This window comes from Solanum tuberosum, unplaced genomic scaffold (genome assembly GCF_000226075.1).
Source record: "Solanum tuberosum cultivar DM 1-3 516 R44 unplaced genomic scaffold, SolTub_3.0 scf00328, whole genome shotgun sequence".
Lineage (NCBI taxonomy): Eukaryota > Viridiplantae > Streptophyta > Magnoliopsida > Solanales > Solanaceae > Solanum > Solanum tuberosum.
In genome coordinates this window covers 382081-406101 of record NW_006239252.1, presented here as the reverse complement: position 1 = coordinate 406101, position 24021 = coordinate 382081, and the positions used below count along the sequence as shown (strand labels likewise).

The 24021-nt window shown below is 32.4% G+C and overlaps 2 protein-coding genes and 1 pseudogene across 2 annotated transcripts; 1 reads left to right on the top strand and 2 right to left on the bottom strand.

The window, feature by feature from the left end:
* Positions 1 to 5935: 5935 nt before the first annotated feature.
* Positions 5936 to 7831, bottom strand: LOC102595056 (probable metal-nicotianamine transporter YSL7; annotated as a pseudogene).
* Positions 7832 to 8849: 1018 nt separating this feature from the next.
* On the bottom strand, positions 8850 to 13864 carry LOC102589494 (uncharacterized). The gene is made up of 2 exons (XM_006360600.2): positions 13569 to 13864; positions 8850 to 9212 (listed from the first exon to the last, which is right to left on the bottom strand). The coding sequence occupies exons 1-2, from the start codon at positions 13734 to 13736 to the stop codon at positions 9162 to 9164; spliced, it is 219 nt and encodes a 72-aa protein (XP_006360662.1). The 5' UTR covers positions 13737 to 13864; the 3' UTR covers positions 8850 to 9161.
* Positions 13865 to 17259: 3395 nt separating this feature from the next.
* Positions 17260 to 17762, top strand: LOC102589165 (mitochondrial import receptor subunit TOM7-1-like). The gene has a single exon (XM_006360599.2). The coding sequence runs from the start codon at positions 17314 to 17316 to the stop codon at positions 17548 to 17550; it is 237 nt and encodes a 78-aa protein (XP_006360661.1). The 5' UTR covers positions 17260 to 17313; the 3' UTR covers positions 17551 to 17762.
* The last annotated feature ends 6259 nt before the right edge of the window (positions 17763 to 24021 follow it).

Below are 24021 nucleotides of genomic sequence, written 5' to 3'. Positions count from 1 at the left end.
ATGTAAATTTCTTCCTCCAATTTTTCATTTAAAATAAAAATGTTTTCACATCCATTTTGACGAATTTGAAGGCCATATTTCGCAACTAGCGCAATTAACATCTGAATTGATGTAATCCTAGTTAGTGCTATTATCTGTCAAACAAGGCTTTCTTACTGTCTAAAGCTTATGACAACAAGTCTGTATTTGTATTTGTCAATGGTTTCATCAACTTCCTTTTGTAGATCCACTTTGAATCCAAAAGTTTATTTCCTGGAGGAAGATCAACCAACTCTCGAGTATGGTTGATCAAGATTGAATCTATCTTACTATTGACAACCTTTTTCTCAAAGAGAATGAGTCCACAAAAGGACATAACTTTTAGAATATATGAGACTCATTTTCAAGAAGAAATGTTACAAAATCAAACTCGTAGGAAGTAATTTGTCCATTGACATTTACTACGCCTCCGAATCTCTTTATTAAGTACATTCTCCTTTGGTTCTTTCCAAGGTCGTTTAGACCCTTTACTTGACTATCCTACGGTTCGGACTTATGAACCATAAATCTACATGCTTTACTATTTGTAGCATATCCAATGAACATACAATCCAAAGTCTTAGGTCCTATTTTGACCCGTTTGGGAATAGTTCCCTCATTTCCATTTCTCATATGAAATAGACTGTATTGGAAATTGTTTGATCATTGTCTTTCAAGAGTTATTGCTTGTATAACTTTAAGGGACGACAAATAATTCTCTATCAGATACAACAAAGCCTGAACAAACACAATTTTATGTTGCTCCCTTTCTTAACAAACAAAAGTTTTTTTTTTATTTGTTACTCCCTTTACTAACAAACAAAAGTTTTTGTTTCTCTCTTTCTGGACAAATTTTTTGTTGTTCTCTTTTGCTATAATGATAGCCACCCCCACAATTTGTGGTAACCTGAACTTATAAATAGGACATTCAAAATTTCCTTCAAAGTTTGGTTTTTTTCCTGTCAACAATTTCATTAGATTGATGTGTGAATGTGCAGTAATTTGATGGATGATTCCATTTTCCAAATATATTTCTACAAAAGAAGATTCATATTCTCCACATCTACCACTTCTAATCATGACAATCTTTTTATCCAACTGATTTTCAACTTCAGTTTTATATTGCCAATATGTTTATATTGCTTCATCCTTACCATTCAGCAAATAAACATAACAATATCTAGTGCAATTGTCAATAAAATTTATGAAACACTTTTTCCCATCTCGAGATGGTGTTGACTTCATATCACAAATGTCGGTGTAAATCAATTCTAAGGTATTAAACTTCCTTTGAACAACACATACTTGACATTTTGATTTATTGCACTAGAAGCTAGGCAAAACTTCTAAGTTGATCAGTTTTTGCAAGGTTTTGTAATTGATATGTCCCAAGCATTTATGTCACAAACAATTTGACTCAAGCAAGTAAGAACAAACAGAAATACTAAGTTTGAAAAAACCTACACAAACATAACAGATCACTTTTCACCAATGTTCATGTGTATACAAAAAGAAATATTTTAATAGACATATCTTTTCATGAAAAATCACAATATTTTAAGTGAAACTTTTTCATCAAAGAATACAATTCTTTTGAACGAGTAAATATAAATTTTGTGGTTTTATACTAGTCATATCATATACTAGTAAAGAGAGACTCAACGTCCTCAATATCAAATATACTCCAAGAATTTTGTGGGTCTAATATAATACAGGAATGTCATTAAATTTCATATCTTGTACTTTCAAATTTAAATTAGATAGTAAGTCTAATTTTGTCTTTATCACAAGTAAAGAACCCCCCACCTTTAAATATGTTCTCAAAAATATTTTTCAAGTATTTGAAATTATTTTTCACATATGTTTTCTCAAGCTTACACATTGGCAACACGAAGCCTTCTTTTGGAGATTTAATCCATATAAACACCCATTGCAGGCACAAAAATCACTAATTTTATGTCACCTGTGTCTTTTTTTCCCGTTTTGTCACAACTAGACAAATCACTTAGTATTTAGAATACTAACAATAAAATTCAATCTTTATACAACTTGTTTCTAGTTTAACGATGAAGTTTTTTATATTCTTCTAATTGTTAACCGAATGAACCTTGAATTCTAATGAAGTTTTAATATTCTTCAAATCAGTTTCACATTCAGACAGAGTAGTAAACCAAAAAGATTTTAATCTCCAGAAACCTCAAATACCACTATTTCGAGCTAATGATGAAGATTTTATCTTTTTCAATCATTTAGCCTTAATATTTCTGACGAAGATTTTGTACTCTTCAAGTCAGAATATTCATTCAAGCTGAGTATTTAACAAATTGGTGAAGTTTCTAGAATATTCATTCAAACAGAGTATTTAACAAATTGGTGAAGTTTTTATATTCTTCAAACCAATGCACAATCTGATTTGTTCGTGAAGTTCTTATATTCTTCAAACCAAAGGAGTAAAAAAAATACTCCAAAAGTCAAACACAATCAAATTTCACATGGAGTAGAAAACTACAAAAGTTTTATTTTTCCTCCTCTAAACAGAATACATATTAATAATAATAAAGACATATTCTGAGATCATCACATAATGACCATCTATCCTAACATTTATGAAATAAATTTCATAACTTATAAAGGATAGAAAAAGAAAATAATAAGGAAAATAAAGATAGAACTTGATTTTTACTCTCATTGAATCATATTCTATTTGTCAGCAATAATTCCATGTAAATCACTTTTCTTGCTAATTTTTTTTTCCTTTTCTCAGTTTCCATCATATTTCTAGTTTCCTCAAGAAGACATTTAATTTCAACAAGAAACTAAACTCATGTTCAAATATTGTTAGGAGACAACATTTGTTCATTTATCTCTTCTCATAATTATATAAAACCAAGAATATAGGGAAAAAATTAAAGTGCTCATCTTAGCCTTTATGCACAAAATAACTTTTCTCATTGAAAAGAAAAACTGAAGGGGTGCAAATGCCTGAAATGCAACTTGGGAAAGAAAATAAAAAATAATCTTACTCATCCAAGGAAAACTTACTACAAAAAATATACTTGAACATATTAAAGTAGTACTAATTCATCCCAAATCTCTTTTATCATATGATAAAATAATTCTCTTTTTCTTCTTTTTCTTTCCCCAATAAAAGGAACACAGAAAATAGAAGTATTTTCCTTACCACAGAAAATACCAACATTAAATTTCTTAAGCTTGTTATCTCCTGTATTCAGATTAGCAAACCAGAAATAATAAAAGATGAAAAGAAAAACACAAAGAACTATCTGAGTCCACAGAACCCACTGTGTGTCTTTAAGAAATTTAATCCCCTCAAGTACCCGAGGTTGTAGATTAATTCCTCCCAAGATAAAACGGATTAACCATTAAAGAAGCAGCGGTACCTCAAACTTCAATAATTTCAACAAACTCAAAATGACAGCAACGAATCACACACAGAGACACGATCGATCAATTTTGTTTTGTAAGAAATGTATGCAAAATAAGGGAAGAATTCGATGCCGAAAAATGAGAGAAAACCTCTCTATTTATAGCCAACAAAGGGTAAAGGTCACAACCCTTTGGAAAGAAGATAACCTTTCAAAAAGAAGACAACACTTTGGAAAATGCATAACCTTTCAAACGGTCACAACCCTTTAGAAATGACACAACCTTTCATAAAGGTCACAACCCTTTGGCATAGTCACAACTCTTTAGGAGAGTCGCAACCCTTCATTTTCTGTTCACACCTTTAAAACCCAACTGGAAGAAGAATCAGTCATCCACCTGAAAAGTGTCCGCAAACACAACAAGGGATTGGTCATCTAGCAAAGCAAGTGGAACATTCTAAGGAGATCCAATTTTTCTCTAAAGGGATGACTCCAATAAGTCAAATAAAGGAGTTCATCATGGGGACTATCAAGGATAAGTACGAGGTTGGAACAAAATCCTCTTTTAAATATGTAAAGTCGTACACTACAAATTGATAGCTTGAAGATGTTTGTCGATTGTCAACCCCAAAATTTCAGCTATTTTATGGTTAGGGAAATCAAAAGCAACAAGTGGCACACTACATTGAAATGTGCAACAATGCTGGAAAATAGGGTGAATACCTCTTCAAACATTTTGTTCATTCCCTTAAAGGTGATACTTTTCATTGGTACATAGACCTCGAATATGATTGCATTGATAGTTAGGAGCAAATGAAGCAAGAATTTATCAATGGTTTCTGTAATACAAAGTGTACCGTAAGAATGGTAGAACATACAAACACACATTAGCAAAATGAAGAACCGATTTTTTACTTTATTAGCAGATGGAGACTTGCAAGTCTAAACTATAAAGATATACTTAGTGAAGCTTTAGGGATAAATATGAGCATTCAAGGGTCTATTTTGCAAGGCAGAATTGTCCACTCGTGAATAGGGTTTGGAGTTAAGCATGACACCAGCCGCAAGTAAAGGGTCGTCTATCCAAGAAACCTCGCAAAGGTAAAGACAAACAAGAAATCAAGAAAGTGGAGAAATATTTGTGGAGGTATGAAAACAAAAAATTCATGAACGTCAATGCTTCTCCTATGAAATTCATCACAAAGGTAAGTGAGAAGCAATGTAAAAGCGACTTCTTTGGAGGATAGGACAAACCAAAAACTGACCTTGAAAGAAATGCAAGAGAATGACTACATATTTCTTGATTCGGATGTCGCTGCAATCTTTGATGAACTCTTCGGGCAAAAACTTCTTTAGTTATCAGGGATGAAACAACCAACTGAAGCATGGAGGAATGATGAACCGAACTACTACTACAACTGAAGCAGGGAGGAATGTGAAAGTTTTTGATGTAAACTTCCACATGTCAAGTGATACATTTTTCTTTCATTAGGCTAGCCAAGGAAACAAAACAATTAGAGTAGGGATTTACAAGCATTTGATGAGTTAAAACGTTTCACTGTATTCTGCACTAGCAAATTACACACAACAATCACTGCAAAGCATAAACCAAATAGAGGCAGAGCCTATGAGCCTCCTATGTTCTGTAATTACAATAGAAAATACATCTTCGTACAACATTTGAAAATATATATATATAAGATAAAAGGCTTCCGGGAGCACTACTTAAGAATGTCGATTTTCACTTCATACTGTCACATCTCAATGCTTTGTCGAAGATGACTTCTAGCGTGAATGATCATGCAGTAGTTCCCTCGGTACTTCTAGGCTTCAGGATTTTAGACAGCAACTGGTTCACTGAGGGGGCGATGATCGTGACTAACAGGAAGTAAGTACATCAGCTAATGGTTTCATCAATTATATAAGTTGCTCAAACTTTATGCCTAGCATTGCTGAGGATGAATCTTGGAACGACACATATTTCCAACTGAGCAGGCAGCACTAAACGATTGATATCTCATTTTATGGTATTTTTTTGTCCATATATTTGTCATTCGTGATTTATTATAAGTAGCCTTGGACTGAACATAAATATTTGTATTTTTCTCCATTTGCGCATCTTTTCATTAAAGTCCATGCGCATAAAGTGCCAATGGACCTTATATCATTTTTCGCTATTGAGAACATTGTACTCATCCCACTGATGTGGGACTTGACACTATGTTTCATACCCATAAATAGACATCTTTATATAGGAGCCCAACAACATCGGGAAGTCTTAAATTGGATGAGTTCTAATACCATGTAAAGAAATGAATCTTGGACCTAATTGTTTAAAGAAACACACAAAATACAACTGTAAATTCGAAAACAATAAGAATATATTGAAACAGAACTTGTCTTAAAGCTACTAAATTACAAAATACACACACCTTAAAATAACATGTTAAGCTAAAATAATTTAATTTGGACTGTTAAAGACAATAGAAAACTCTAAAATTGATCTGTACAACTATTATGTGACTAAAATTTCATGCAAAATCTAGAGCAAGAACAGATGCTGGAATTCCCCACAATGAGTCACCACATATTAGACCAGAAGCCACTGCAGGTCCAAAATCTTTAGCCTTCTGCTTGTTATACATTTGCCAACCGAATAGGATCAATGACCCTACACACATGTCAATGGCAAAGTAGCCTCCAAGGTAAAATGGTATGGCCATGCACATTGGACTCGGAATGAATCGATAAATTCTATACTTAGTCGCAAATTTCTTCAGCAGTTGAGTCACTAGGTTGATGAGAATAGCAGCCACAAAGAAGCAAATAGAGAGGTTGAGGCAATGTTTGGGTAGACTTCCAAAACCTTCGACGCCAAGTAGGGCAATTCCACGATACATGAGAGCATATGGTGCAGGGTATGAACCTTCTGGATCACCTAATCGATAGGCACTGTTGAAAATCCAGAATAATAAAGGGGTTATGACACAACCCATGGCAGTTCCAATGAGTTGGCTAAAGAACATGGAACGCGGGGATGTAAGAGTTAAGTAACCAGTCTTGAAATCTCCCATCAAGCCAAAAGTTGTGTCTAGTATACTCATCATCAAACCACATGAAGCAAGTCTAGCAATCACTCCACCATTCTCCAAACCAACCCAATAACTAAATGTAAGGATTGCAATCTTTCCGTAATTTGAGGCGAGGGACCAATCAGTGAGGCCGGCTCCATAAGAATTGCAGAAGGCCAAAATAGGAGCAATTAAATAGGCAACCAAAACGTGATACCATTTGAGTGAGTGGAAGATCATAGGTACTACAATGATAGATACGACTGCAATACCAGCGGCTACCCAATTGGGAATCTGGTCTTTCAAGAAGTAGTCGTTCCGAATCTTCTCATCATCATCTTCTTCTTCTGAACAAGGACTAGTCGTCCTCTCTGTGAAACTTAAGATTGTAACCACCGTCCACCAACATGTAGGCAAAGTGGAAAAGACCATCACTAAGCATCATGGCAATTGTGATAAATACCCTGTATCCTTGGATACCATGTAGACTTGTTGCGGATAAATGGGCAGAGTACCAGTCCCCTTTCTTCGCTTCAATCATTGGCCACATGAAAGCCCACGAGACTATAGCACCCGTTAGCAATGATATGTTGACCATGTATGGGCAAAGTATACCAACTCCAACATAGGTCGATGAGAAATCAAAATATAACCTTTTGGCATAGGCTTGGGAACCAAATGTAGCAAATCCACAGCCTTCATATATCTGCTGAACAGCCCCAAATATAAAACTGAACCCAAACGATTTGAACAAGGAACCAACTTGTTTCTTGGCAAGCTCTGCCCCTTTAGGAGTGTGGAAACAGTTGATCAAGTATGCAGTTGCGCTTCCACTTGGATACGCCAACTTGTACTTCAATAACATCATCTTTCTTAGTGCGACAATTGAGAATAAACCGGCAAAGCTAACAACAAGAAGATAAGGAAGCATCCAAGTAATAGCAAGATTCTTAGTATTAATTGGTAAATTTCCTGAGATGCTATGTATGGACTCATTCCCAACATATAACTTGCTGTCCCACTGCTAAAAGCAATGCCAGAAGAAGCGTCTGTACGACGGTATTCTCCTGTCTAGTAAGAGGCTGTTTCAACATTCCAAATTTCTGAGTAAGAGACGTCCATGATTTAATTCCGGCAAATCCCAATAGTCCAGCAGCGACATTGAGAGAAGGGATAACACCAGTAGTGAGATTGAGTTTGCAAACAATGAAGTTGAATATGAAAACTGAGGATGAATCCGCTGAACATTGCCCTCAACGTAATTTGTTTGTGGCAGGGGGGAACATATTCATCTTTGAATGCATTCTTTGTTGATGATTCCCCTCCCAATTCTGGATCAGCATTATCTCCAACCATTATTAATTAATTAGTGGAGTAACTAATTATATTTGAACGAACTAACAAACAAAGAAAGAGAGAAAGATTTGAACGAACGAACGAACAAAGAAAGAGAGAGAGAAAGTGAAAAGTGAGTATAATTGTAGGTGGGTGTTACGTCTATTATATAAGTTTAGAAATAGTGTTTCCTCATTTGAGATGGAACAATAATTGTTTAGTCTAATTTGACATGGAATGGGAAAATAAGTAGTACTTTTCCTCATCCCACTCAATCTGAATGGAATGGGATTACAATTACTGTTTTCTAACTTACCAAAATAAACTATTTCCCAAAATTAGCAAAGGTTTTTTTATAGTCTTGGACTCTTTTTGCATTCAGCTTCTTTTCAATGAAATATTGTACAGCGTCTGCTAGTACAAACTTGTAGCATTCTATATAAACTTATACCTTCTGTACTAATTGTGAGATGCATCTTTAAATTCCTTCTCTTCTTTTTTTCAAAATTATTGAAATTAATACAATCTTTGATTTAAGTCAAATTAATACATTAATCCGTTGGAGTTTAGCACTTCAAGTTTTATAATCTTTGTTTGGTTGTCACATCTTTATCTTCTCGTAGGTGACCATAGAAGGTTAAAACTAAGGGCCTGATCAGGTGAATGGCATCAATCTATTTTTTTCAAAATTTCTTAACAAGCATTGTGGAAACAACTGAAATATGTGCTCAGGCCTAGGTGGAATGAAATCAATCTTTGTTTTCGAAGTTTTTTATTAAGTCGTGATGGTAAAACCTGCTTGCTGATGTTCAAATGTTGAATAGGACGATGCATTTCACGTTTGGACATGTCAATATTCTCATCATTGAAGTAGAAACCTTGAGGAAAATCACGTTGGCTCTGCCTGACTTCACTTGTTCGGAGGACGCTGGAGTTTCGGTAACTTGAATTTTAAATGAACACAACATAAATGAGATCCACTTGATAGAAGATGAAGTTTTAATATGAACACAAACACTTCCCCAAATAATTATATACTTTTTTTGGAGAATGTAACATTAAGAAAGCACCTACAATCTTGTATTCCTCACAAGCCACAAATGAACCTTCATCAGGACAACACACACAGAGACCAAAACATCAAAGTTAAAGTTCATATACCACTCGAAAGCCAACAAGAGTGAGATTTCAAAGGACATCTCCAAAATTATTTTGTGAAAAAATTAGTCCAAACAGAAATTGACAAGTTGAAGTACCTAGGAGTAATTCAAAACAGAAATCAACTCGCTGAGGATAACTAGGAAGAATTTAATTGTCTTCCTTCCAAGATTATTACAGAGCTCTAAATACTTCATGGTACAAACTTTGTGCGTGGCCTGCCCCACTCATCATCATGCAAATGCTGTCAATCATTATCGGTGTTAATACTCATTAAAAAAAGAAAAAAAGTAGAATTGGAGACTAAAATATAATAGAACAAAACAGTAACAAGTAGTTTCTTTTCACACTACCCCACAAGGTATTAATAATAATGATAATATCTCCAGTACAGGAAAAGTAGCAAAAAAATAGTCTTTAAGCTACATTGACACAAATACAACTTGAATTTAGAAGTGCAGTTTGATGTTTATTGAACACCGGTAACAAAATCACATGATTTCTCAAATATAGGACATGTAGGACTCAAATTCATAGCACATATAATAGCTCTTCAATTATATGATGCAGCTGATACTATGAAGAAACTGTAAAGAGTAGACATGGTCCTAATAGGAGGCAACTAAGTTCTAATATACAGATCACAAAATGAGGGAAGCTAAACTGTCAAAACAAATTTTGTCCCAATAAAATGGGAAAAAGCAAAGTAGCTACTCCATCCATACAACTTCAGAAATCCTATTTTGGCTGGTCGTAGGCCAATATCAACAACATTCTCAATCCCAAATTAATTGGGGTTAGTTCCATGAGCCATCTGTATACATTTCAGAGGCGGGCCTATGTATAAAGCTCGAGTGCAGTGGCACTCATGAAATTGTCAAAAAATTATGTGAACGTATGTAGATATTTGTCCAAAATCTTATATGTATCTTGCTAGGCACCCACAACAACAAATCACATTTGGGGGAGGGGGACACTGGATAAGAGTTGCTTAAAACTCTACTAATGCAGATTATCACTTCTTTGTTTAGGCCACAAGGGGTCCCTTTTATTCTTCTTTTTTTATCTCTCATCTTTTCTCTCTCTTCTTGTTGCTACTCAAAAGACACCCTCAAAGAGACCAAGAATTGTCAGTATTAAGCTTGACAATTGAAATTGAAAAAGGTCTGATAAGTTTAAAGGAAAATTACTTTTAATCCACCAAAGAGAACACCTAAATTTCTAACCTTTTCTTCCCACAAATTACTCCAAAATGTTCTTTATTAAAAGAAAATAGAAGTTGTCAAAAGGCACATAAATAATTTGTCTTCTAAGGTAAATTCAAGATTCTATAAAACTAGAAGTTCACCAAATTCCATAAATTCAGGCTATGGTGGGTTCTAGGATAGGTAAGGCTAGGCCGACAAAGTATTGGACAGAGATAATTAGACCGTACATGGCACACCTGCAACTTAGTGAGGACATAACCCTAGATAGGAAGATATGGAGATAAAGGATTAGGGTAGAAAGTTAGTAGTTAGTCGAGTGTTGCTTAGTTTCCCTTATCAGTATTATTATCAGTAACTCTCCTACTATTGTATTCTTCAATTGTGCTATTGCATGTTGTTTTCTTTGCTTTGTTTATGTAATATTTGTGGTTGTTACTATTCTTTTCTCCATTATATTCTATATGGTTTCTTCACTATTGTATTTTCTTCATTGATTTTGATATGCTTCACTTGAGCCGAGAGCCTATTGGTAACAACTTCTCTATTTCACAAGGTAGGGGCGGCCACATACACACCACCCTTCTCAGACTCCACTTGTGGTACACGGGATATGTTGTTGTTGTATCTCTATACAGACACACAAATCATTAACCATAATAAGAAAACCTAACCTAAGTAACGACATATGTTATCATGAACCACAATAGGAACACCTAACCTAAGTAACGACATATGTTATGTTAATGGCATCAAAGAGATATTAAAAGAATGTAATTGGGATATGGATGAAATATAATAAGATACAGACACTTTAAGGTTCCCTCTCAACGAGACATGTAACAGAACCTCTAGTTCTATGGTTTTGAATCTAAGAGAATATTTGATGTCCTGCAGTTAAAAAAAAAGAATGCTTGATGTCCTGAATTGTTTATTGTCTTTCTAAGTGACAAGGTCATATAACGACAACAACACTATGTCAATTACTATTTCTTAATAGGTGTACCAAGTCAAAAATGGACAAGTAAATAGGGACAAAGGGAGTATAATTCAAATTCTTTAAATTGTATTAGGTATGAAGTCTAACATTGGATTTTAAACAGAAGCAAACTCCACTAAAAAAAAATTATTTTCCAAGTATAACACACAACGCATTGATATATTATGCCCCACAAAAGATGTCATATGTTTATAAAAATGTCTCTATCCTTTAAACAACAAAAATACTTCCGATCATCTCACAACTTATAATTTCATGTGTGTAACGAATATGTTATGCCGACAAGGGTGTAGTTTTGCAATGGAATAACAAATTGTAAGCACATCAAAGATATTATTTCTTAATTGAATTAGCATGCATTTCAAGATCACAGCACAAAGTGGGTCATCTATCCTAACACTTGTAAAAAACATTCAGTCAGACCTCATTATAACGATCATTAGTTATGATGGCATTTCACTATATCGGCATGCTTTTCTCCAGAACTGAGTTTTCATGTCATATTTTACTTCTCTATAACAACATTCTACCTATGATAGCAATATCACTCATTATAGCAACACACTCTTTGTCCAATTACCCCTCTATAACAGCCATAACCAAATATTGTGTAATAATATTTTACAAGAAATATATTATGAATAAAACAAAATATTAAAATATTTATGGTAATCATCCTTAATGTCATGCACATAGTAAAATTCAAGTACAAATATCTAAAAGGAAAAAAATGCAAATGGCATCCATTAGTTATGGTCATAACATCACGAGAAAAGAACACTGATGTTTGCCTTTTTTTAATTCATACTCTACCTAATTTTGCATACAATTCTTTATAACAGCTAAATGAGATCTAAACGTCAAATATCAGTGTGTGTGTGTGTGTGTGTGTGTATATATATACACACACACACAACAGCATCTCACTATAGTAGCCATGAAACATTCAGACAAATGTTGCCACTATAAAAGAGGTTTGATTGTATTTCACACTTCACAGAAGCCAAAGAATATAGAGAGATTACAAGTAAGGAAGTTAAAAGGTAGAACCTGTTTATATTGTAACTTTCTTAATTTCTCACTTTGACTTTGATGTCATTTCTTTCATTATTAAAAATTGCAACACCAATTGATACACTGATATCGAATGGAAGATTGTGATACAATTCTTGCTTGTTACCTAACTATCTGAGACGAGAATCATCAAAGAAGCCAACAATTGTAAATTTTTGTTTCCATATTCATCATCAACTTCGTGATCAGTGAGACAATTATAAGAACCAGAGGATCCAGAGGCCTCACCTTCTATTATTCTAATCTTAGCAAAGTCTCTTAAACCACCCACCCAATTATCCGCACTCCAAAAAGAAGTGAGCCTGAGAAAATGGGTATGGTTGAATGAAGAACACAGGCAGCTGGTACTTGATTTTCTAATTGAAGAAAGGTTGGAACTGAAGAAATTGACCAAATATTAAGCTATTCCTCCATAACTAATAATGTCAGGAAAGAAACAGATGGAGATTGATGAGAAGCTACGCTTGCCGCTAGGTGATGTTATGGAAGTTTGAACTCGCAGTTGTGGAGCACTTGTGTATGCCATTTCCACAGAAAAAACTTCATGGATGAATGAGTACAACAACACACCTAGTGGAATCCCACTAAGTGGGGTCTGGGGAGGGTGGGTAGGGTGTATGATTTTTCAAAATACATTTATTGATTGTTGGGGAAAAAATGGCTGAAGAACACAAAAAATGAACTGTAAACACGTTAAATGACACATTCCTATGATTAAATATTTGCTCCCTCTCCTTCTCCAGAGTAATATGGGATTGTATGCAAAATATTCAAAGCCTTTTGAATTTTACACTAAGCAAATAGTGGAGAAATTATTTGGCAAGAATATTTCTGATTCTTAAGTGCGTGATTTTGGTCAAAGAGGGTGTTTTTGAGGAAGAGAGAAAAATAATTAATAATACATGCAGAAAATTCATGGACGGCTTGTACCTCTATTACTTCTTTTTATGGACGGCTTTGGATTATTTTTCCCTTGAACCGTCCATCTAAAAGTCTCTCTACCTCTGAGTTAGGGTAAGGTCTTCTTACACTCTACCCTCACAAGTTCTAACAGTCGCAAGTTCGAGTTATGATCAAAGATAATAAGCAAAAACCCTCTCAAGTAAATTATCATTTTCCATCTAAAATCGACGGAATCAAGCATAACATCAAACAACAATAACAAAATCACACATTTGACAATACATCAGATTATACATAATGATACCAAGAGTAATTAGGGCTCAAAAAAACAGATCTGCTGCATACGCACCAATATAAATGCACAAAAAGCGAATAGCAAAATTGATCGAGATAAAAATCTGAATTCGGAGGTACTTACAAACTCTTTGACGATTCCTTTGTAAACCAATACAGGGATGGCGATACCGAAGATACCTACAAGCGCCAGATTTCGTCGACTCCAACGAAAGTTGAGCTCCAGATTCTCCCTTGCGGCTCCCCATTCTTCGATCCACTTGTTCTTGTTGTACTCCATTCCCCCACCCATCTTTCCTCTCTCGTCTTCAGCTTTGCCTGTGAGATTTGAGAATTTTGGATAGTCGCCTACTGGCGAAAGAGGCCACTTCTATTTCTCTGTTTCTATGAAAATGACTATACTGACCTCCTCAGTCTCTCGCTGTAATCGTGCTATTCGGATGAACCCAAACAGCTGTTTTTAGTTTTCTTTTAAAGCCCAAATACATACATATATCAATATACATAATCATAACTAATTTAAATTTATGTATTTGAGGTATAGTCTCAATATATTAATACATCTTGTATTGATACAGATTAATACAACATCAGTTGATACATATAGTCGAGATATTGATATAGTCTCTATATTGATACAACTTCTATATTAATAATACAACATGTATTGATATATATGAGATACAACCTATTTATAACTTATATGTCATGACATGGAAAAATTACGCGGTTAAGCAAATTTATACTACTTAATTACTCATCATAGCTATAGTTTTTGCTATAATTATCACTCGCGACTAACATTATATATTAATTACGTGGGCTGGCTTCGAGTTTGTATAATTAGTCATGTTTGTATAATTCGCTACATTTTGTATAATTCACAACTAACAATTCTTCGTTTGATTTGTATTTATATACGATGGTTTGTATTTGTCTGTGATGATGATTTTCTTTGGTTTTTCAGTTTTGTTACTATATACATTCAATCTTTTTGTGTATAACTTTTTAAAGTTTGTATAAACGTGTAGTTTTCGGATTTTGTATAATATAATTTATATAATATATGGTAAAAGGAAATGGTATGCAGATACCCTTCATCATACTTTTGAGATATTGGTGCCCATGTCGTCCAAAAACTAGAGCATATATACCCTTTATACTAACGAACATACACGTGTCATAATCTTATCCACCGACCCGACATCGGATCGATGGATAAGATTGTGCCACGTGTCCCTATTTAGTCTTCCGTTAGAGTGAAGGGCATATACGCTCTAGTTTTTGGATGGCAGGGGCACCAATGTCCCAAAAGTATGATGGAGGGTATCTGCATACCATATACGATAGTTCGGGGGTATATTTGTCATTTTTCCCTATAATATATATTGTATAAAGTTTATATGTTTATCTTTGTATCAATTCGTTATTTTGAGTTTTATCATATTTGTATAATTTCAGACTTTATATTACTCAATTATACAAAAACACGTGAATTATACAAACGTACCGCGAACTATACAAACGAGATGCGAATTATACAAATTATTGCCCTCGCTCGCCTCTCTCCTCTCTCTCCCAATTTCGCTTGCCTCTCTCCTCCCTCTCTCAATCTCGCTTGTCATATATACAAATACATATGTATAATATACAACTATCTAATCGATATACATATACAATTCACTTCTCTCGCACTCTTTGCCCTCTCTCGCTCGCCTCTCTCCTTCCTCTCCCAATCTCGCTCGCCACTCTCCTCCTTATAACATGTAGCTACGCATCGTAATCAGCAAACTATAGTTATGGAGCGTAATTAAGCTATTTTTGAGTGGCTATATGCAAAAGTTCTTCTGTTGACATATATCTGAAATGCAACCTCCATACACTTTGCATTAATACATATTTGAGATACAACTTTTATATGTATTGATACATATATGAGATACAACTTTCATATTTATACAATATGTATCGAAATATATTAACACAACATATATTGATACATATCTGAGGTATAGTTTCCATATTAATACATATCTAAGTTATAATTTCCAAATTATACTAATACAACCTCGATGTGAATTGATACGGCCTCCATGTGTATTGATACATATTGATACAATTACAACCTATATTGATACATATTGCACATATTTGAGATATATCATCCATATTAATACATATAATATAGGTATAGCATTCATATTGATACTAGTTATATTCGTCGAATACAACACGTATCTAGCATCTCTCCTCTTTTTCTTCAAAATCTTGCTCGTCTTTTTTTCCCTTCTCCAATTTCACCTGTCTTTGACCTCTCTCTCTCTCCCAACCTCAATCATCTTTTTTTCTCTCATATTTTACTCGTCTCTCTCCTCCCTCTAATAGCCTTTAAGTATCAAATACAACTTGTATCAATCTCTCTCTATATATATCAAAGCATGTTCGTTGATATATGTTATATTCGTCGAATACAACATGTATCTAGCAACCCTCCTCTCCATCTCTCCAAAACTTTCGCTCTCTTCTCTCATTACTCTCTCTTAATCTCACTTGGCTCTCTCAAATTATTGCTATCAATAGTAATATGACAAATTATAGATATTTATGAAAACCCCTCGAGTTATCATTAGCTACACACGGAGTTTGTAAAAAAAATCATGAGGTACCTATTTTGATCGTCTCATTTAATTAATATTTATTAGGAATATTTAGTATCAGATAATTTTAAAGCAAGAGTACTTACTTTTTCTTGCTTATTGTTTTTGCTTCAATATTCAGATATACACAATGAATTTTTTTTGTCATTTTTAACATGTGTATCATCAATTATATATAACTGAGTACAGCCATACATGAAAAAGAGTGCAAAATGAATTTGTTAGATTTATTGTTATTTTATCAAATTGATGATTAAATGTTGTTCTTATGATTCGTGGAATTTATGTTTCAAAATTTGAGCTTATTTTATAAAATATTTTCTATAGGAAAATAAGTAAAAATGAGAAAAATGACATCCCCAAATAGAAGTATGGAAAACAAGTTTCATAAGTGATATTCTACCTGTGTGTATTTTCCACCCTCCAACACACCATCTTCAACCTCACCTCCATAACCCACACCCCCATTTCCTATTGTATTTGTCTAGATCATATGCAAATATTTTTTAAATAATATATTTTATTTACATACCAACAGAAGAAAATTGATATGAATTTTACTTATTTTCAAAATATATATTTTTTAAAAAACTATTCTTCATAGTGGACACACCCTTATTTAAACCTAAAAAGTGATTGTGCAAGTGAGAAATTTTACTTACGTTGAATCACTATTCTTATGAAAATTATGTCATAAAAAACAAGAAAAATGTAGTTTTTACTTTCTTTGCGTGAGTAACTAGTTAAACTTATTGAATTTTTTTACTTACATTATTATTTTTAAGGCTCGTTATAAGCTATTTCAAGATTAATTATTTCAAAATTAACTATTATACGTTTGTTATCTCATACTCAATAGTATAAAATAAAAAATAACATTATGATTTTGAAATATCTAATTCCAAAATAAATTATCCCACAAATTTTTTATCTCAATTCATCCTAAAATTAATCATCTTTTGTCATTCATATCAAACGAGCCTTTAAAATTTAGATTAAAATTATCACCTCTTTCATACAGTAAGAACTACTATTTTAGTTTGTGGTATTACTTGGAAGAACTAAAATAATTTATTTTTTTACACATTAAGAAAACATTGATAAATATAAGGAATTAAAATATTTACTATTTTTCATAAATTAAAGACTATTTCGACTCAAATATAATCAAAATTGTTTCTAGGGTTTTTGTCCACCAGAACGCAACAGAAGATGGCACCCAAGGTTATGCTGAAGGCCAAAGGAAAGAACACGAAGAAGTTCGCCGCCGTCGCCGATGAGGACGGTGGAGCTGTGACGGCAGTGTACACTTTTGTTAAAGACTGGAGCACATGGACCGCGAAGAAGGCCAAAGTAATCACCCACTACGGCTTTATTCCCCTTGTCATCATCCTCGGCATGAACTCTGAACCCAAGCCCTCGCTCTCCCAGCTTCTCAGCCCGGTCTGAAAAACCCGATGTGAAATTACAGTTTCAGCTTTTTTTTTCTTCGTTACCAAATCGATAATCTCTCTTTTTATGCAGTAGCTTGGGTTATATATTTGTCGATTTGACGCTTATTAGCAGTTGATTTTAGTATTTTGCTTTTGATTTTCATATGTAGGAGTTACAATGTTTTGATCAACTTTCTAATGTTATGTTAGCTGTTCTCTTTCATATGATCTGTTATGTATCAGTCAATTTGTTTCATGTTTCTATATTTTAGTTGCTATAGTATTGGTAAAGTTGCTCCTGTGTTACCAGGAGGTCATGGGTTCGAACTGTGTAAATAGCCTCTTGCAGTTGGTAAGACTGCGTACAGTAGACCCTTGTGGTCCAGCTGCATAGTGGGAGCTTTCCACTGCGTATTTTTTTTTCTCTTTTGCTGTTCTCTAACAGATTATTTTTAGCTGGATTGTCATGGGGTTGGCTATGAACCTATTGATTTGAATTAGTTGATGGAAATCACATGGTGTCTCCTCATAAATATCAGGTTTGATTTATACAAAAATTTAACTTTTAGCATATCATGTATGTTGCATTTTGAAGTTCTTTTACTCTGACGAACTAGTGAAAGGATAAGTCAATGTAGAACTTTTATGTTATGTGATTTTCCTTCTACGGCTCTTGGAGAACTTGAATGCTGTTGTTAAGTTGGGTAAAATTCCTGAAATTAGGGCCAGGTGCAAGAGTCAAGAACGGTGGTCGCGTATCTTGCTGCCTACTTGGTGAATCGTGCTATAGTTTATTTGCTCCTTGTTCATGATACTTTATCAGATGCTAACGAGGACTCTCTTTTTGGGGATTCATCATCTATAAGAATGTGAGGAAGAGATAGTATCTAATTATATTCCACACAATCAATTTTTGGTCCTGAACAATGGGTTCGGGAATAATTTCAGATTATTGAACTGAATAGCTTGAGAATCCTGTTTGGTTGAGTCTTGCATTGTTTGGTTTATTTGAGAGGTTATTTGTTGAATGGATTTATATGGTTGATATACACACGATCTACACTAGTAGCTATTAGCTCTATCAACTAGAACACATGGCTAAACACCACTAGACTGTTTAGTACTAAGCTTCTAGAATCTAATCCTCTGTGCATTTTGATTTCTGTTAGATTGGGTGTTTTGCCAATATTTGCTCGTTTTTATGCATATAAGTATTTTTGTTGGAACCTTGATATATAACTAAAGGAATGCTTATATCCCTTACCTGCTAAAAGAATCACTGACATAAGTAGCTACTACATGAGGCACCTCAAAATTCTATGTTTGAAGAGCGCTAAGTACAATGGAAACATAGTGTTTTATGCTGCTAAGCCATGAAAAATGAGTGAAAGAGTGTTTAAGGTCTTCAGCATACATATGCCGTAATGTAAATAGAAGATGGCACTTCAGATTTTCTTGCAGAAGACGCTATGGCTATGATGAAATAGGCTATGATATCTAGATAAAACCAGAGAGAATACGAGTTCTGCCAACATACAGAAGTTGTGTTCTCAACATCTTTCATAAATGTTGCAAGGTGCGTGTTGGTTCTTCTAGATAGTGTATTTTTGGAGGGTCTGTCATGGATACGACAACATTTTTGGAGAATCTTAGCATAGTAGCTTAATTGATTGTTTTTTATGTTGTGAATTTACATAACCGAGCACAACTAGTTTGTGAGCAAGGCATGGTTGTTTTTCTTGTGTTTGTTGGTCAAGTGATTGATTGTTGGACTAGATGAAGTATGTTTATTAGAGTGCTTTAACTTTGAATAGCCACCATGGAATGGATGGAATTGGTCTAAACTTGCTCTTTGACTTCTTTTCTTTCTTCCTTCCTCTTCCTTTTTCTTCTTTTCTTGCCTCGTCTTCTTCGTTTGTTTGTACTTCGTTTTCTTCTTCTTTGTTGTTTATTTTCTTTTTAAAAATATTTAATGTCGTTTTGCGTGAATTATATATCTAAACATTAAGAGTTTTTCATATTTAAAATTTGAGATTGTTTAGAGGTGATTTTTAGTTGATCAGGAGTGAATAGTCACTGTGTATTTCATATATAGTTAAATTATACTTCCTCCATTTCAAATTAATTGAATTGTTGAGACATTTTTCATTTTTCAAATTAATTTCATTGTTCAATTTTCAAGATTACTTTTTGAATGTTCTTCTAATTTTACCCTCATTAGTTAGAATTGGAATTAGTTATTAATTAATGTTTAGTTATTTTAATCATAAATTTGATAATAATTAATAAGGGTAAAAATGAAAAATTATACCTAATTTATGTCTGAATCTTCTTTTCTTAAAGGGTGTCAAACACCTCAACAATTTAATTAATTTGAAATGGAGGAAGTATTCAACTTTTGAGCGTATCATGATGTACAGTCAGTGTATAACTTGTGTATAGGTGGAATATATAAAAAACATGACTATATTTATTATAAACTAATTACTTTATTGTATATATGTAAATCATTTAAGTCCTAATTACTTAGATTTTTGATAGTTTCAAATATTACTTCGTCTATCATATTTTGTGCTTAGGATATGACTCTGATTCTGTGAGATACATGTATTTGTCAAATTTTAAAATTGAGATACATATTTTATTTATTTAAATTAATTGGTTGTAACGGATTTCCTTAATTAAAGGAGTTATTGAGGATTTTCAAAATACGTGGACAATTAATTTTGAAATTTTAAATTAATTAAATTCCTTAATATAAGGCAAAAATCAAGGATTATATTTATGTTTAATTAATTTTATTTTATTATATTATTAATAAAAGACAAAAACATGTATATCTTGGTCACATTTTGATTAGTTTCATTTTATTACTCTTAAAATAATAAAATCATTAATTTGACGTATATATTATCAATATATAATGTATCCAACCAACTAAACACTTAGATACATGAGTATCATACAAGTACATTCATATGTATCATAGAAGTATTTAGTATTAATTTCATGTATTTATTTATATGATCTAATATTAATTTCATGTATCTATTTATATGATCTAATATTATTTATGTATCTTTTATATGTATAATTTGATGTATCAAGTATCAATTTTATACGTTATATAAAAAAATATGTATCTCAGATAAATATAAAAATAATTAGATACATTGTAATAACATAACAAATATATATGATAATATTAAGATACATGATAGAAGACCATATACAAATGACAAGACTAGGATACATGACAGAACAAATTGTGTCAAATGCATGCGTAAATTGTCAATAATACGTAAATCTCCAATATATTCTTTAGATACATATACACTTAATAAGATACACTGATAAAACTAGATATATATATATATATATAATCGTATCTCAATAATGTGTCAGATACAAGCGTAAATCTCCGCTTGTTGAAACTTTCCAATTACGTTCGTGGTTGGTCAGGGAATCTCACCGCTGTAGTGTTTGCTTCACCTTTTGATTCATCGTTGTTGCTCATTGTGCCTAGATCCGATGGGAGAAGTGACGCGAAGTTTCTTAGTTGATTTGTAGTATACAATGTATGCAACCGATACTATCGTCAATGTCGAATTTGATAAATCTATGGGGCTTGAAATCTGTACTTACAACGATACCCATTGTCTGTGCGCGCGAGAGGTGTCTCCCCATGCAAGAAGAAATGGTGGATTCGTGGAGAAGTGGTTTGAGAGTGAGAAAATCAAAGGCAATGAATTTGATGTGTGTGTTCACAAGCTGTAAAACATCAATTTTAATGGAGTGTTTCTTCTGAGTAAATTTTAGACTCTTCAAGTTAAGAGGAAGGGGAAGAGGAAATGTTAGAGTTTGAGTTTTACCCTAACTCATACTCTCTGAGAGAAATATATTTGTTTTTGATAAAACACTAATTTTGAAGTTTAAATGTAAAAATAATTAATCAATTCTAGTTTTAAGGGATATGAGTATTGATTGTATCTTCAATAAGTATATGATATAAAATATTAAAAGTGGTGATATATGTAATTTACCTCTACTTTTTTTAATATATGTAATTGCTTAAAAGTAGAGGTAAAATTAGTATAGATGGTAGTTATGTATGTCTATTAAAGTAGACCTTATTATACAAATAACCTTTCTCTCTCATCACAATCTTTATATTGATTTTTTTCCTTAATTCACCAGAGTACAATCAGATTTCAAAATTTAAAAAATTAGTGTCTCCCTTTCAAATTGTGCTCCCATAATTTCAGGTCTCTTTCGACGGCTTCAATCTATTGTTTTTTTATTGATACTTCCGTACTTGTATATCCTTCAGATTTCTTTTAATTTTTCAAATATCTCCATAGCTACATACAAATTATGAACAAACTATTTTCAAGAGTGTTGCGTTTAAAATCAAATCTTTAGGTGCTTCATGTTATGCAAATTGGAGGACGACTTCTCAAATGCACGGTTGATTTATATAAATTAGACCACACTTCGATTTATGAAAACATATTTGTTGATGCAGAGTTATGCCCCAAAGTATCTTACACCCGAATGGATATCAGGGGTGGTTATTATAGCTAAAGTCGATGTTTATAGCTACGGCTTGATGCTTTTTGAAATTGTATTAGGTAGGGATGTGTATCGGTTGGTTTGATTTTATTTATTATCGATTTTTGGTTTTTAAATATACTAAACCAATAACAAATCAATAAGACATTTTTAAACAGTTTTCATCCTTAACGGTTAGATTTTCGGTTTACCCAATAAGAAAATGTTTATAAAATAAATATATGACTTCTCCAATATTTTGACATGACAAGACAATAATGTAATTTTACCAAACGCTCATAAAATAATAAAAATAATAACTAACATGAAAAGAACTATACAACTGCAATACAAAGAGAAATTAAGTGAAGATGGATTTTACTTTAGGTTTTGACATTTTGTATAATGAGAAGTTGTAAACTCAAAGTCAGTGTAAAGTGCGAATTAAACGTTAATGAACAAAGACAGTAACCAATAGGGTACTAAGATTAATATTAAATATTTATGTATGGATAAAGTAGTAAATTACTACAATCTTAATGGGTTATCGGTTTAACCAATAACCAAAAATTAAAAATCAACATCGAACCGATAACCCGATAATTGTTTTTACAAACCATTAAAAATTCATTAACCCAATAACACAATAACAATAAACCAATAACATTTTTTGTTTCAGTTTATCGGTCGATTCTGTTTTTGCACACCCCTAATATTAGGTAGGCGAAATTCAAATTTTGTACAAATATATACATTTAATTGTATATTTTTTTGTCCATCAGTGGTACATATACTATAGATTAATTTGTATTTATCAATGTTTTGTATATATGATTTATTGATACATTTGATTTGTATATGTTCTGAAAAAATTATAACCGTATAAGTCTAGCAGTCAATTATACGTATAATAATAACTCTAGTAATCACTTCATACATATTCAAATTGTATATAAATTATATTTTGATATATATACAAATTCATTATACTTTTTAGACAACTATCCAAAAAATAAATGTGCAATGTATACATTTCCAGTAAACACAGTATCTAACTCATATAAACTATTTCGTAAATTAACTTTTGTCTTGCTCCACCCCGCATTGTCCTATTGCCATTCGAATTAAAGCATTTGTTTTAACAAAGAAAATGACATATAACAATAAAAATAGAGTAACTTTCACATATAACAAACATAAAAATCATATTTGTATGTTATAGTTGACTAATTTCAAAAGAGCAACTTTCACATATAGCAAACATAAAAATCATATTTGTATGTTATAGTTATAGTTTGCATAATTGCGCTCCATAACAAATTTTATATTTGCTATGGAGCTTTTGATTTGTATAATTCGCTACAAACATCCAATTTTATACAAATTGTTCAGTTTTGTATAAATTCATTTATACATTGTAATTTGTATAATAAGATCTGTATTTATATAATTATAAGTGTATAAGACAAAAATATATGTATTTGTATTTGTATATACACTTTTCTCTCGCTTTATACAAACACAAACGCATTTTATACATTTTATACCGAAATATATAAAATGGCTAATTGTATACCGAAAATGGCTAATTATATATCAAATCAGATGACAAGAAAAGGAGATGTTTGCTGCGAATTACAATTAAAATAAACTATGGCTATAACATTTAATTTGAATTAATAATTTGCTATTTCATACAATTTTCCCATAAAAATATGCATGAAAAGTAAACAGTGAGGAGTCGTTAGTCAATTTAAATGAAAAAAAATCACTATTAAAGTACTACTAAAATCAACTCTAATATATATGAGAATGATACATAAATATGTCATTTACCTTGATCTCAACAAATATTTTGTCGGTCAATTTTGTGTGTATAAGTAAATATTTAAATTTGTATAAATTTAAACAAGTATATACACACATTTTATATAAC

Excerpts from the sequence above, each read along its gene's own strand:
- LOC102589494 (XM_006360600.2), bottom strand. The coding sequence starts at position 13,736 with ATGGGTGGGGGAATGGAGTACAACAAGAACAAGTGGATCGAAGAATGG. Across the intron at positions 9,213-13,568 it reads AAGGAATCGTCAAAGAGTTT|CATTTGCATGATGATGAGTG; the intron begins GTAAGTACCTCC and ends AATGATTGACAG.
- LOC102589165 (XM_006360599.2), top strand. The coding sequence starts at position 17,314 with ATGGCACCCAAGGTTATGCTGAAGGCCAAAGGAAAGAACACGAAGAAG.